We start from the raw sequence: 17,165 nt of genomic DNA on the forward strand, positions 1-17,165 counted from the left end.
TAATTCTCCCAGGTATAAAATTACTCATATTTATCCAGTGGCTTACAGTCATTTTTATCTTTAACTCTCCCAGGTACTATAAAATTATTCAAATTTAATGTATAAAAAATGATATGCTTAAAATTTACTTTAAAAGACTGAGGACAAGTTACAAGTAAAAGCACAGTTACTGTTAAGGCCAATGGCCATGTTATGGTTTGGGTCTAGATGACCCCCCAAAGCCAGAGTGTGTAAAGCTGGATGATTCATGAAGTAATGCTAGACTCAAGGACACTAGGATTAAGGGTGTGAGTGCTACCTGCCCTAAGTAGTCTGAATAAGATAAAAGGGGCAGAAAGACTCTGTTTAGTCTCTCTTGTTACCTTTGCTGCCTTGTGCATGTCATGTTGTTTCTCTTTTGTGATGCTTGTTTGCCATCCCAGTCTTGGAGCCAGCTGATTATGGACTGAAACCTCTATGAACTGTAAGCCAAATAAACCCCTTCCCTTTTAACTTTGGGTGTTGGGTATTTTGTCTCTGCAAGGAGAGAAAAGTAACTAACACAGGCGACTAATGCACTCAGTCACTCAATCACTTTTTGAGAACTCACTATTATATACCAGACATCCAGAAAACAGGTATAAATTGAATCTATCTTAAAGGAAGGGTTCCAAGTTTTGTAGAAGAACCAAACAAGTTAATAGTAATTCCAAAACAGTGTGATAAGTATTATAATAAGAGTAAACAAAAGTTACTGTGGAAGAACACAAGAGTAGCAGCTTCTCAGTCTCAGGTGGAAAAGGGTCAGAGAAGGAAACCCAGAGGTGACATTTGATCACCTAGAGACACTAAGTATTTAAGAAAGGAGTGTGCTAAATGCAAAAAGAAAGTAAGAAAGTATTCTAGGAGAGATGATTAAAGTAGCCTTACAACTAGACTATATCAAGAGGAAAGATGAAAAATATTTAAAGATTTGCTTCTTGTTTAGCTACAAATCATAGATTCAGGTCTTAATATACAGAATTATCTTTGCATTTCTAGAATAAAATCTATCTAGTCATTATATATTCAATTTAAAAACACTATTATGTTCAGTTTGCTAATATTTTATTTAGAATCTTTGCATTTATTTTCATTGTTATGATTGGTCTATAGTTGTTTTGTTCTATTCCTATTAATTTGGTATCATGATTATGTTAGCCGTATGGAACAAGTTACATTTTCCATTCCTCTTAATGTGTGTAAATAACATTATCCCTAACAGTTCTCACAGAATCTATGTTTAAAAGCATCTTGAGGGCTGGGGATTTAGCTCAGTGGTGCCACCACCTGCCTCACAAGCACAAGATCCTGAGTTCAATTCCCAGTACCAAAAAAAAAGCATCTTGACCTGGTGTCTTTTTCAGAAAATTTCACATTTCTTCTGTATTGTTGGTCAGTTCAATTTTTCTGCACTCCTATCAATTTTATACTTTATAATTTAGACTACATTTCATAAAAATCTTGATTTTATTAGTAGGCTAAACTTTTAATGTTCTTAAATTTTAAAGTTTCCATTTAGATATTTATATTCTGTTAATTCCCTCAATTTTTTGCAGTTTTCATTAGTTTTGTAGGAGGATTATTTGTTCTTTTAGTATTTTCAATGAACCTAAAGTTGAATTTATTCATCTTCCTTTACCTTTCAACAGTATCAGACACTCATTCTGTTTCATCATTCAGCTCTAGATAACACAAAATTGTTAGTCACTGGTGGAAAATGGCAAAAATTCAAAAAAATGAGGAATCTACTAGAGGATGTAATTTCAAAGTTTAATGTTTACTGAGATTGTACTCCCTAATCAGAATTAATACACTGACAACCAGTTAAGAATAGGAAAAAAAGATTTCATTTATTAAAACAGTAAGTAAAACACTTAACTTATGATCTTATGAAACTTGAAATGTGTACAGAACCCACACATATACAATAGGTATTATTTGTATTGTACTTTCTATGTGCCCAAGACTGTTTTAAACACTTTACATATATTAATTCATTCAATCTTCACAATAGCTCTAGAAAGCACTATTGTTATCATCTTTCATATTACGGGAAGTGAAAATGAAGTATATAAAGGTCAAAGAACAGGGTCACAAAGCTAGCAAATGACAAAGCTGAGTTTGGAACCAATGTAGTTTGATTTTAGCACATGTGCTCCAAAGTGTGCATGTGTGTGTGTGTGTGTGTGTATGTGTGTGTATGTGCATACATATACACACAGAAAACTGTAAAACTATAAGAAATGAGAGACTTGAATAGAAATAATATCATGCTTTCTTATTTTGCAAACTTTCTAAATTAAACTCTAAATTAAAATCAATTCTCCACACTAATTTACAAATTTTATTCCATCTCAATCAGAATCTGAGCAAAACAAGTGTGGGGTCTTGACAAAATGTTTCTTATGTTTATTTTTAGGAATGCTGGGTGTAGTGGTGCACACATGTAGTCCCAGCACTTAGTCTGAAGCAGGAGGATTGCTGAGAGTTCAAGGCCAGTTAGGGCTACACAGTGAGTTCTAAGTCTGGCCTGAACTATATAGAGACCCTGTTCTAAAAAAAAAAAAGAATAATTATTAGTGAATACCTAGGAAATTAAAAAGAAAGAAAGAAAGAAATTTCAGCTGCCAGTGAGCTTGCAACACTAGAAGTTAATATTTTAATAATCAAAACAATGGTATTAGCTCAGGAGTAAACATCAATGGAACAAATTTTAAAAAAATATATATGTATATGAATTTAGCATATGGGAGTATATGAGTAAAGAAGCAATTTAAAATCAGAAGGGGAAATCAATAGTGTTGGAAGAACTCACTAAACCACTGAACTAATATAAGAATAGCATTGAGTTATGAACACATTTCATGCCCCACCACACACAATTCTAGAGTTTCTAAATATAAAGGATGACATAATAAAAACAGAAGAAAATACACTTGAATATTTATGTAATCTTAGGGATAAAGGCGGCTTTTCTAAACATGGACCTAGAAGCAGAATTAAAAAGGAAAATGATAAATTTTACTACATAAAAGTGAAAAACAAAAAATGAAAAATAACTTCCCCAATTTTATTTTTATCTGCTGATTTTAAATAACATAAAAATTGTTATAGGTGTATTCTTAAAAGGATAATACAGACCTCAACATAATGTTGCCTAAGATGTTTTATTAGAATGAAAACATTTGCTTTCTTTCTGCATACAGGAGCAATAAATACTGTGTGAGGGTGAGTCACGTCCTAGAGTACTCTTGTTTTTGGTGACCAACAAGTCACTCATGATTCTCAACTTGAAAGAATATGCTCTTAACATGCACTTACTCATTGGTTCAACATTTACTCATTAACTACTAAGATCAAAGTACAAAGCCAGGCTATTATGGGCTGGGGAAGACAAAATTCTGAAGCTGTAGTTTGGAGCTTGGGATATCCTGAAGACTTGTGCCCTTGGGCAGACCATTTAACTTCTCTGAGCCTCAGTTTCCTTAGCTGTTAGCGAAATATAACAATACCTTGGAGAGTTGTTATGAAGATTAGAACGAAATAAGCAAACAAACATTTATTGAGCTCCTACTCTTTACCAGGTTAATATATGAAAGAGTTCTTTTAAAACACTACGCAATAGTGCTGCTATTGCATAACAAATTTACTGCTGTGAAAGAAGAGTAGAGGAAGGGCAAAAAGAGCATACATATGTTTGAAAGTGAAAAAAAAACCATCTCTACTAGAAAAATAAAAGCGAAGGCATCAGAAATTAGAGAATTAGGGCCAGGAATTTAGCTCAGTGGTTCCGCCACCTGCCTCGCAGCGCAAGGTCCCAAGTTCGATCCCTGGTACCAAAAGAGCGAGAGAGAGAGAGAGAGAGAGAGAGAGGAGAGGGAAATTAGAGAATTCAGCTGGGAAACTTCAGTTGGGTTTTGTGAGATGAACCTATAGAGATATAGATATGTGTGAGAAGCATCATGTAGATAGGAGGTATTACATGAGAGAGAGTAAGTGGAAGAAAAGAAAGCAAAGAGAATGTACAGTGAATAGTAATAAGACAAAAGAGTGAATTGGATGAAGGCCAGAGATACCTGGAAAAAGGTTGGAGCCAGATCACAGTTTTGAAGGCCAGGCTGAGAAGTTGACTTAATTGCCTAGGGAATAAAGAACTGTGTAAAAAGCACAGATGTCTATACTTTGGCCTAAGATTGACTTGGGTTTGTATTCTGGCTCCTTCTTGGCTGTATAGTTTCAAGTCACTTAATCCTTCAATAGAATGGCATAATAATACTAACATAAGTACCAGGTTCAGGACCCTGCAAATTGAAGATGTTTAATATGTCCTAGTTATTGTCTATAGGCATTGGTTAACTACTGAAAGATTCTGATGAGAGGTTTGGGCATATTCTAAAATCTACAGCATTATTTAGTCTAAATTTGAGGCTGAAAGAACACCTCAGACAAGAAGTAGTAGATTAATAGGAAATAAGGAAGTTAACAAGTGGAAGGATAGAAATAAGCATTTTAGAGAATATTTTAGCATTGAGTATAATGAAGCACATTTAAGACACAGAAAAGCTATTTCTTTATATGGGACAGAATGAACACGTACATGAGAGAAAAACCTATAAACTAAATTCTGAAAGAACTGAGTGGGATTAAGACAGTGAATCCAAGAGGAATGTACTCTGTCTGATCTTATCTGGTTTATCCTATAATACAAAATGTATTTTTATTGGTCATATAAATAATTGGAGGAATAGGGTGAGCATAAGCATTGAAAAATAAGTCTTAGGAAAAAAAAGAGGATACTTATTCACAGAAAGAAGAAAGAAAATACCAAATAAGTCAACTGGACATTTTGAGAAGAAAAAGTGAATAAACATAACTTCCCATTCGAGTAGAATATGAAGTCACCTGCAGGGAATGGGGTAGGTTTATATGACTAGAAGAGTATGGGAATACTTAGTTTACATTAAGATTTCTCAAGCTTGTCTCTGTTGTTCCGGGATAGATCATTTTTTCAGGAGGCAACAGTGGTAGGGACTGTCCTATTCATGTTGACTGGTTAGCAGTATTTCTGGCATCTACCTACTAGATCCTAGTAGCACCCCAATTTGGACTAATAAAAATGTTTTCAGAAATGTCCAAATGTCCCCTAGTGGGGACAAAACAACATCCAATTGAGAACTCCTGGTCTGTACTTTAAAATTACCTCTAATTGAGACTCACCAGTCTAGATTATATTGACATTTAAGGGGACAGTTATCAAAAAAGATATATTGTCTTAGTTGAAACTATTTCTCATACCTAGAACACAGCTGATACACAGTGATTTCTTATTCCCTCTATAGTGAATAAATGGAAATAATGGTTAACAATTGACACTGAGGGCCTAGCTAAAGTTGCATGTATTTGTAATGAAACAAGCCTAATTATGTGGTTTTGCTATTTTCTCTGAAAGTGATGGAAAGTCCAAGTGGAGAATAGGTGAGAGAAACCAGGAATGGAGCAACCTATTTAACGTAGGTGGCCACAGTGTTAGATGTTATTGTTTCTCTCTTTCTGTCTTTGTCTGTCTGTCTATGTCTCTCTCCCCTTGTTTTTTCTCCTGTAAGAGACAAGTTGTACATGCTGATTATGTAATAGATGCTCAGAAATTATTTTTTAAATTAATTTATATTCGTCGGTATAAGATTGGCCCTAAATTAAAAATATAAAATGGTGGGATTTGCTCTTTCACAAAATAATTTAATTTATGGGAAAGCCTAACCTAAACTTTTCATAAAATTATTTTTCTGCATATGGAATTGTTATTAAGGTAATATTCTTCTTCCCAAATTTAGGTCAATACCCCATTTCCTCCATTTTTACAACATAAGACATAAAAGAAATCAAGGGTACCTCAAACATTAAGAAAAAGAGAAGTAATAGTTTTCCCACATGTTATAAGGATAATGTTGGCTATTCTAGATATTTGAAACATTTGTTGTAGCTTATTCTACTTTAGATTTGCAAATTTAGACCTTTGAATGTTACTTCTTTTGCAATCTAGTTCATTTTCTTCTGGGTACAAAGCGGTGCTAAGTTATTATAGCTTTTGTAGTTGAAAGAATTAGATTTCTTATAGGTATGGTTAATCTGCTAAAATACAAAATGAGTTATCTGATCCATTATTTTTTTGCATCTCTTTGAGTAATTTGTCAAAATAATAAAGCATTATTTCTTTTTTAATACGCATATACTCATAACATTAATTTCCTCAGGAAATGATTTATATAGATGTTTTACTTTCCCTAATATATTCAGAGTAGAATCCATTTGTTCTCTCTAACTAGCACATAACACATGCTTAAAATTAATTGATGAATAAATCAGTGAATGAATGACTACCTTTCATTTGGTAGAAGTCAGAAGACTTGAGTGCTAGACCTCTTTGTGTAGGGCAAATCACTTAATTTCACTGGGCTATAAAATATGAAAGGTTTTAGGGTAAATGTTACTTAAGGAAATTTATAAATGTAGAGTTAGCCTTTTCATTTTCCTCAAAAAATGGTGATTGGGCTGGGGATTTAGCTCAGTTGTTTCAGTGCCTGCCTGGCAAGCACAAGGTCCCAAGTTTGATCCCCAGTACCACACACACACACACACACACAAAAAAAAGGTAATTTAGTTATTCTAGCCAGTGGGCCCTTCCAGGTTATAGAGTCAAGTCCAAAAATGGGTAAATTTTGTTTTTTGTACCCGGGATCGAACTCAGGACCTCGCACTTGCCAGGCAGGCACTGTGCAGCTGAGCTAAATCCCTGGCCTACTTATATGAATTTTTAACTTGGTTAGAATCTTAGCTTATGTGAATTTTTCAATGTGTATAAAAGAGCCATATCATTGCTGGGTCCAATTATGAGATGTCTTATAAACAGAAAAATGTTGAGGGGTTGACTGTATGAGAGAAAGTGATAGTGTTTACAAAGATAAATGTTACCAAAAAATAGGCTACAATTATATTTGTGTTCATATATTTGAAAAAAGGTAAATTATATGAATAGAAAATATTAGGTTTCTCTTCTATATTTGCACAAATTTCTTTACATGCTGATGCTGCTATCACTGGATGGAGTTTGAAGAGGTTCCTTTAAAGAGATGGTGGACCTTAACTTGGCCTGTGCAGGTCCTTTATGTATCTTTGCAGAAAAGAATTTCAGGATATATCAGTAAGAGGCAGAGGCCAATTTATTAGGCAGATTAGAAAGCACAATCAAATTAGGAAGGGACTTCCAGTTTGAGGAGCTGAAGACAGTACATCTCTGATGGAGAAGAGCAAAATGGCCTGCCTGCCAAGGGAAGGGGAAAGCTTTTATGGATTGCTGGGGTGGGCTAGGGACTGGCTGATTATTATCTCAGTTCTGGTTTTGCAAGTTGCTCCACCAGAAGTCCTATTTATTATTTGAAGGGGCAATCCTTCTCTACAAGAGGACTGCTCCTTCTTGGGGACAGTTTCAGTTTAATGGAGGCTCTGTTGAAATTTAAGGTGACTGCAGGGTTAAGACAATGACTGGAGATGTCTGCACACTCATTTCAGGAGCTAAAAGGTGTCCTCAGTCTTGAAGAGGAATGAGATAGATTATGTAAAGTTAGTCACCCTTGTATTACCAGATTTTAGACAGACACTCCTTAAATGATTAACATGCCTATATGCAGAGCTGAGCAAGGATTTGACTTAAAGTTTTAAGGTAATAAAGGAGACAGATGCAAAATGAAGGCAAAGATGTCAAGCTTTATCCTGTTTTTAGTTACCCATTGGGCCCAAGTGAAGAATCACTGTTTTTCTTTTTGTTTTTGTTTTTAAGCAAAACAAGCTTTTAAGTCCCTGATTATCTCAGAAGAAAACACAAATCAAGCTTTTAGTGACAGATTAAAGGCTCAAGAGTTTGTCCTCTGTCCCTCTGTGATGATCCCCAACAATTTTACATTCTCATCTTGTTCTTTCTTGGAGATTCTATGGTGAAAGTATCCTGTTTTTAATAATGTATCTAGGTTGAAGTCAATACGATTGTTTGGGAGAGTTAGGAGTTAAGGGAAGAACACATACCATACTTTCATACTTTCAGTGAATGACAGGTGCTGAGGTAAGGTCCAGAGGTGCCCTTGTCCTTTGTTTGTGTGGTGGTCTCTGTCTCACTGCCACAGCTCTTTTGGCGGTAATTATCTAGTTTAATTAGATTGGATATGTTGTGCTAAAATGTTTGTTCTTGATCTAGTGATGCAAAATAGTCCCTTCATGATCAAAAGATTGTACAGGAGGCTACACCTATAAATTAGCATCCATAAAACAATAAATTACTTATGTAACACATTTGTGCAACACACTTTTCATTCCATACATCCAGATTTTCTGCATGTCCTGGTTGTTTTGTGGCCCAGTCTGGCTGCTCACAATGACCCAATGAAGTCAAGAGATAGGTACTAATGGGAGGAAAGTGCTTTTGTTTTTTTAAAGCTGGTTCAACCAGAGAAAAGGGACACTCTTGTCACAAAACCCTTCAGGGGGCCCAAAGGGTTTTTATAGGGAGGGAAAGGAAGAACATGTCCGAAAGGCTACACATTATATGGGGTCTTTGTCATCTAGGATATGTCTTGCTCTTTTGTTTTTTTTTTTGGTCAGAGTATCACAATGGGCTTCAATCTCCTGCAACTAGTTCCTGTATTGTCTTAAATCAGACACATTTTAAAATGTATCGAGATTTAGCTCAGTGGTGCCTGCCTAGCAAGTGCAAGGTCTTGAGTTCAATCCCCCGTACCCACCCTCAAAAGAAGTATTGAGCCAATTACCACAGTACATTAAGATGATTAATGGCCCATGATCTCAAGAGGATTGCAGTCTGATGGGTGAGGCAGGGAACAAAACAATTACATAAAGCAAGAAAATTGCCCACAGTAATATACTGACAAAAACTGTAGGAGTGACAAACAATAACAACTAATTCTTGCCAAGAGTATCAGTGGGAGGAGGAAAATTTCAATTGAATCTTTTAGAATAAATAAAGTTTCAACATGTGGTCAGAGTACAAAATAAAATAGCAAAAAATCAGAGAACTTGGAGTAAGAGAATCTGAGAAATAGTATTCGGAGAATGGCTAAGGGTGGAGGGTTCCGCAGGAAATAGGATTCCAGCTTTTATGTTAAAGATTCTAGATTTCATACTATGGGTTATAGATAGCTGAAAGTCTGAGTAGAGGAGTGATGCTCTCACTTAGTTCTTTTAAAATATCATGCTGGCACCAATGTTTAGAATTGTCTGAAGAGATAGAAAAGAAAATCAATTTCAGACATGTATTTGTGAGCTTCTTTAAGGAAAGGATTTATTTTTTCCATCCTCAGGGTCAAGTATTGCTCCTGGCACAAAATATGTTTTCAATAAACATTAACCATTATTACTATGGCCTCAGTAGCACAGCATGTGAGTACAATAATGAATCCAATATTATTAAAAGAGATTTCCACAAGTGTGTAGAATTGGTCTGGACAATAGGAGCATATACCTTTCCATTACGGCTCTTCAGCTTAGTTTATATTCAAGTGTGTGTCTACACTTGCTTTATTTTCATTTAGATTCAAAATAACAATGGTACAAATAATGACAAATTAAAACAGGGAAAAGTAATTGTTCTAAGATTCTCTTCATATATAAAATTTTAGAAATAATGATACTGAAACTGAGAAAAATACAAATAATTTGGATATGGTAAAATTCATTCTAGGTAATTAAAGAAAATTATCTTTAGAAATTTACAATTATAAATAGGGAGAATATATTTGCAAAATATAAAGCTGACTAAAAGCAAATAGCCCTTTTAGAATATAAGGCCCGGTAAAGCGCTTGGGCTCTGAATTCACACTAGCTGGGTTTGCAATTCTGCCTCATATTTTCTAGCCAATCTAGAGCTAGATACTTAAATTCTCAGTGCCCCAGTTTTCTTGTCATAGGCCCAGGCGAGTTGGAACTATAGAGATGTGCCACACTCTGAATTAAATGGAGTCCTTTATTATAAGCTGGCTGATCCAGAGCGGCTCATGCCAAAAAGACTCTGGACAAAGGAAAGGCAGTTTGCATGGTCCTTTTAAGGGCTCTTCTATTTGGGGAGGGCTCAGGGAGAGGGGGAGCACCAGCCGAGTTTCGCAGGGGCAGAACTTTGCTAAACTAGTGGGGGTGGGGGAAGTTTCACACAGTTTAGCTAAAACAAAGTATCACACAGGTAGGAGTCTTTTGTTTGCAAGGTACTAAAGATAACATAGTTGCAGACTCCTGTACCAAAAGGTCACAAAGATAACATATAGTTGCAGACTCACACAGGATGGTGGTCTGTTCTGGACTGAGAGGACGCCCAAGGGGACCGGGAAGGTGACACCCCCCGCCCCCCATCACCGGACTTTATATAAATGGAGTCAGGTACACAAATGGAGTCAGGTTGGCTGTCACATTCTCATCTGTAAACTGGGGTTTGCAATGGCTATAAATTTATTTAGTATATAAGTTGTTGCAAAGTGTTTAGAATAGTGATTGGCATACAGTTAAGCGTTAAAGTTTAGCTTTTTAAAAATTATTATCCTTGGGCCGGGGATTTAGCTCAGTGGTTTCGTCGCCTGCTGTGCAAGCGCAAGGACCCTAGTTCAATCCCTGGTACCAAAAAAAAAAAAATTATTATCCTTAATGTGGCAGAGATTACTATACATTACCCAATATCTGTTCTGTCTTTCTTATATTAACAGAATCTTCAAACTGTAACTATGCAAATAACTGTCCAGAATAAATACTGCATCCTCAAGCCTTTATTGCAGCCATATGATGAAGGTCTGTCCAATGAGAAATGAGCAGAAGTTTCATGTGGTAGCTTATAAAAATCGTCCTTAAGAGATAACTGGACAACTACCAGATACTTAAAATTTAAAAGTATGAAATTATTAAGAGTTTGTGAGGATACAAAACAATGGGAACTCTCAAACAATGTTGGGAATATAAGTTCATAAAATCACCTTGGAAAACAGTTTGGCTTTTACAGAACAAATATGAAGATACACATATTCAACAATCCAGAAATTGTTCTTCAATTTATATTCCAGAGATATATACATGTGTACCAGGATACATTTATAAGGACATTAATAGCAGCATTATCTTTATTGCCAAAAAATTATAATAATCCAAAGGTTCATTGTATTAGCTTTCTGTTACTAAAATAAAAATATAGGAAATAATCAACTTAAAACAAAGAAAGGTTTATTTTGGACAGTTTTGGAGGTTTCAGTCCATGGCTGATTGGCATGTTTACTTCTGGGCCTGTAGCAAGGCAGAATACCATAGCATGGAGAACATGGTGAAACAAAATTCATCCCCTCACGGTTGGGAAATATGATGAAGAGGAAGAGTCCTAAAATTAGCTAGAAGGGCATGCTTGAAGGGCACTAACCTCACTTAGTCCCTTCAGGCCCCATCTCTCAAAGGTTCCATCACCTCCCAATAGTGCCTGAGGCTGAGGACCAATCCTTTGACACATGGGTCTTTGGGGAACTTTTCAGATCCAAACTATAGTATTCATCAACAGACAAAGGTCTACATAAATTGAGATATATTTATACAATAGAATACTATTCAACAATAAAATTGAGTTAACATATCTCTATCTACCTGTCACCATCTACTGAATAGAAGTGAGAACCAAAATAACACAAAGATTAAAAAACAGGCAAACTATGTCATTTGGAAATGCACACTTGGGTGGAACACTTTAAAGAAAAGCAAGGCAATGATTACTATAAAGTCAGGATTATAGTAATCTCCAGAGCTGGAGAGAGACTTCCTTTAGGGAAAGTTGTGATTAGAAAAGGAAACACAGGCTTTGAATTTCTTGCAATGTTTCTTCATTGGAGTGGAGGTTCTATGGGTGTTTCTCCAACAAAGGTTTTAAAACTATACATCACCTTGTGCACTTTTTTTTATTTGAACATTATATTCTACACTTTCAACTACAGATAAATAAAGAAATATGAGTTCTTAAGCCTCTCTTCTTTTTTCATTCTTTCTTCCATACTGCTGCCTGAAATATAAATACAGTACTGCCACCAAAGACAATGAAAACAAGGATTACATTAGAAATTGTGGAATAATGAACTGGAAGGAAGATAGGTCCCTGAGGAATTTGTGGGGGCAAAACTACTGTATCAGTCCTGAGCTTCTTACTTCTGGACTTCATTTGTATGAAAAAGAAATAAATTGGGCCGGGGATTTAGCTCAGTGGCACCACAACTACCTCACAAGTGCAAGGTCTAGAGTTGATCCCTGATACCAAAAACTAATTAATTAAATAAATTTTGTATTATTTTGGAATGACATTATTTATACAGCCAAGTCTGATTTTAGCTAATGTGCCTATATACAAGATTTTCAAAGACAACCTAAAAAGATGTGTGATCTCATACACACACAAGTATACATGTATATATATACATTCACATTCACATGCATACATATATTTAGGCAATTCATGAAAGAAATCTAAAGGACTCATACACACCTCAAATGTGTTTAATCTCAGCAATAATCAGAGAGTTGAAAATTAAAATGAGATAGTGTATTTCATGCATCAGACTGGCAAGTTTTTGAAGAGCAATATATGTAGTACTATTGTATATTCAGGAAACTGATCCTTCTTGGCATTGTTAATACAAACTGCTATACATTTTTGGAAGGTAAATCGGCAATATTCATTAAATCTGAAATGCTCTTAAAACTTGAGTCCTATTCAAGAGCTGTGTCCAAGAATCTTATTGTGACATTATCTGTCAAAGTAATAAATCTGGAAACTGGCATTTCACACCTGGTATTTCAATAATTACCTGAAAGACAGCTATGTGTTAGAAAAATAAATACAGCATGCTGCTTTTTGCAATCTCCTGGAAGGAGTTCAATGCCAGGAAGGAGTTCATTGCCAAACTGTAACAATGAAGCCAAGAATTAAGAAATACAGAGAAAAGGACAGTTCTTCCTCATGGGGTAGGTCTAGTAACTCTTAAATATTAGGGTGTGACTGTCAGTCAAGGTGGAAAACACGTGTCCCACTTCAAACTTCCTGCTTCTCCTCAAATGTCCACCACGATCACCTAACCAGCCTCCTTCCTTTTGCTTTCCTCTTCCCCTGAGTCCATTTGATCGATGAATCCTCTCATGTCGGCTCTGAAAAGCTTCTGCCCTTACCATCGCTCTGGTCCTATCGCATTTGATGAGGACTAGCTACAATGTGGCAGCCATCACTACCAAAAAGGCCTAGACTCTTTTGCCAGTTCTTTGCAATCCTTCACACTCACCTCCTTCTGCCTTCCTATCTCCCTCCCCATCATCACACGCTGCCTAGTGCTGCAAAGGGTTTAATTCACCTTTGAGGAACTCAAGGCTTACAGGCCCAGGAGCTCCACTGGGCCGCTGCTGATTGACGGCCCGGCACCTGTAGGGCGGAACTTAGCCTCGGCCAATAGAAACGCTGTGTTTAGGGTCAGCGTGAGGTCACGCGGCCAGAGGGTGGGGACTTTTCCCCAGAGAAGGCGGTAGGAGGTTTTTACCTCAGGTAAAAGCCCAAGGAGCCTGGTGAGGGCGGGGAGGGAAGGTGTTCTTCAGCTGAGGGTAAGAAAAGATCAGGAAGGGCCTAAAGTATGGCAGCTTGGAAATTTCTGGAAAACGGATTTGTGAAGTCTGGCTGATGTGGTCTTGTGAGGACAAGACCCAGAACCAGTGTCCATCTAACCGAGGCAAGAGTAGAGGGTGTGAAGGGCACAGAAAAGGCCGGTAGGATTTTACCCCACCAATAGAAGTTGATGCTTCAAACAGCATAGGAAAAATCAATGAAACTTCCTCCTCTGAGATTGCACATTGTTAAAATGTAATTTTTATGCGGGGGAGTGAGGAAGGGGAGAAAGCTTCCTTCAGATGCCTTAGAATGGTGAGGAGATGAAAAGCCAGGGCGAAAATTCACACTTTACCCCTGTGTGGTCTCAAGTAATACTGGGAGAGCTCACTTTTCCAGCTTTGTGCCTGAGAGCTTGTCCAAATGTATGAATTTCCATTTTGGCCTGATAGAGACTGATGAGGAGGTGGCACAAAGGAAATGAAAACTCAGATAGTTTAGGCAGGGCAATGGGAAATCCCTGCAATTCAAAATTTTATTATATAAAAAATATTTTCCATCTAAGCATAATTTTGCTTGTTTCCCCCATATCTCTGATTTTAGAAATAAGGCCAATTTATCTTTCTTCCCATGCATCCACTCCTATAAGATGGGCTCAGATGTCTGTAATTGAATGAAATATACTTTAAAAATGAAATTCTAAGAATGCATGTAATGTATGGTATCTTAAGTACTACATATTTAGCCTGAATTTCAATGGTGACTTCGTTACAAAAGTGACTTTTTTAAGGTTATTAATGACAGTATGAATCTGAAGGTTTCATAAGAAAGGAAAATTTAGGATAAATGCTGATCATAAACTGAATAGGTAACTTAATAGAGTTCTGCTTGTTAATTTTTTGAAATGACTTCTAGAGTGAGACACGATAAATTTTTTGAGAAAGTGTAATAACAAGAAATGAAAATTCTAGAATAAATACTTGCTTCAAAGACCAGCAAAATACTGTGGGGAAGGCATAGAGATGCAATGATTGGAAATATTTTCAGAAAAGTAATTACCAGTAAAAAATGCCATGTTGGCATTATTTAATTAAGAAAGTGGCAGCACTCTGTATTGGCACCATACTTGATGGTACCACAGAATTTGATAATGTTAGTTTATCTAGATAACTTATTGGGATGAGTTTAATTGAAAAGCTTATTGTAATATCCAAAAATTCCTATGAGTCTTCAATCAAATAAAATAAGTATGTTCAAAATTATTTTAGAAGTTTGCTCTTAGTTTTTAAAATCCTAAGGTTGTTAAATGAAAATAGAGGTAGATTTGTAGCCCTTTAATATAAATGATATCCTCAGGTCTTTTGGTTCAGTACCTTCACCCCAGATAAGGAAATAGACAAATTTAAAATAATAATGAGCTGGGGATTTAGCTCAGTGGTTCTGCTGCCTGCTTTGCAAGTGCAAGATCCAGAGTTCGATCTCCAGTACCCCCCCAAAAATTAAAATAATAATGAAACTAAGGCAAGATCATTTGGATTAAAAATGCATATTTCATTGAATAAAATCTTACCAAACAAACTACTATATGGAGACATCTGGCTTACATTTGAATTCCCCGAGTTATTTTAAATGATAACTATTTGATAAATTGGACTCTGTCCTAAAGTAATTTATAAGTTGTAATTTCTTGAGTTTTCATATAAATGAAAACCAGCTTGGGCTAATTCAGCATTCTAAATTTTACTTCTTCATTCAATGGATTTGTTCATATACCAGTAATGACCTTTTGATTTAATGGTTTTACCATGCACCATAGTTGCTTGATTCCAAATGAGCTAGCTATTAGGGAATTCTAACTTCCAGCTTTCTATTTTCTAAATAAGAGAATGGAAATAATTTTCCAAATCCAACTCTACTGCTTCAGTAGAGTTCTAGCCTTTGTTATGTGTTTTCAAGACCACTTGAGAAAATCACTCTGCTCGCTTTGGAACTCTAGCCTCTTTTGCCACAAAATTAGTACATTAAATATATTTCAGACCACCAACTAACATTTATATTGACTCAACAACATGAAAAAATGTACAATTTTATAGCCATATCCATTGTTTTCAATTAGGTTTAAAATCATAGCAATAAATGTTATTTTATACTTAATTTTTATCATTCAGAATCTTTTTAAAAATGAGTGAACCAAAGTTTTGTGATTATGAGAGATTTTATGCTCTTGGTTTTGCTATTTTACTGACATTTAATTGTTATATTTCCAGGTGTTGAAATTTGTACTACTTTCAAAGAAATAAGATATGTTTTCAGCATTCAAATATTGTGCAAAAGACTATTTATATGAGGTACAGTATTACTAGCCTACTATGTACTTACTAATTATTATGTTCTGGGAAGTACTATTTGCATATAGTATATGATAATTTGCAGTAATCCTTAGGTTAATCCTCACTGTAATTACTTTCAGAGTCATTTAAAATTGCTTTCCACTTTTAATTTACCTCAAAAATTCCACTTTTGGAAGAAAATTATTAAAATAATTAAACAAATGCATCTGAAGCTATCAGAAGAAAAAAATGAACTCTTGACAAGTTTGGAGTGTCTTTATTAACACTCTAACACAATCTTTCTTGAAAGGAGTTACTGTTATTACAACAGTAACAGCATGTATTAGCCACTTATGTTGGACCAGATACGTTGCTTTTCTGATGGATTATTATTCTACAGGTTTTACTGTTTTACAGGTTAGGAAACGACTATCCAGAGAAGTCAAATAGCTTGTATAAATATTGGAGGTGATAGTCAGACAAGATCAGGCACATTCAGGGTAGTATGGCTGTAGAGTTGAAGTAATAATCACACCCAAGCATATTGTTAAGAAATGTACTGAAATAGTTGTCATACAAGCAGTTCATTGTCTTATGTTCTTGGCAAGTTAATTTTCCATTTTCTTTATAATATTAACCACATCTACAGCACAAAAAAATTACTTCAGTAAAACTAAAACTGCTATATTTTACAGGTAATGCTTGGGCATGGTGGTGTACACCTGTAATCCTAGTACTTGAGAGGCTGAGGCAGGAGGATTGCTGTGAGTTCAAGGCCAGCCTGGGCTATATAGTGAGTTGAAGGCCAGCCTGTACTACATAGTGAGACCCTGTCTCAGAAAAACAAAAAAAATATATATAAACATTTTACAAGACATAAGAAAGACAGCCATCTTTAGGTTTTATTATTTCCTCATAACCAAGGGAGGCAAATATATAGTTATAAGATATGCAATAGAGTATATGTGATTTAGTATTACTGGTAAGGAATAAGAAGTTATTATGATACATTTATGAATATATTGATCACTTGGCAAAAGTACAATATATTCTTATATCCTGAAGCTTCTATTCTTGACCATGGTATCTTAGTTTCTTGCTGGTGTACTATACTCCATGATATAATAAAATATGATACTAACAAATGGCAAATC

At 35.5% G+C, this 17,165-nt stretch overlaps 1 protein-coding gene across 1 annotated transcript in view; it reads left to right on the forward strand.

Moving 5' to 3' along the window:
* Window positions 1-13,582: 13,582 nt before the first annotated feature.
* The window catches only part of Shoc1 (shortage in chiasmata 1), a 111,143-nt gene continuing 107,560 nt past the window's right edge, over window positions 13,583-17,165 (forward strand). The window contains exons 1-2 of the mRNA XM_021262254.2: window positions 13,583-13,624; window positions 15,949-16,029. Coding sequence (XP_021117913.1) covers window positions 15,985-16,029 — 45 coding nt within the window. The 5' untranslated portion in view covers window positions 13,583-13,624; window positions 15,949-15,984. The remainder of the gene's footprint in view (window positions 13,625-15,948; window positions 16,030-17,165) is intronic.

This window comes from Heterocephalus glaber, unplaced genomic scaffold, assembly GCF_053883595.1.
Source record: "Heterocephalus glaber isolate CG9 unplaced genomic scaffold, H.glaber_assembly_v1.0 deba00001479, whole genome shotgun sequence".
Classification (NCBI taxonomy): Eukaryota; Metazoa; Chordata; class Mammalia; order Rodentia; family Bathyergidae; genus Heterocephalus; species Heterocephalus glaber.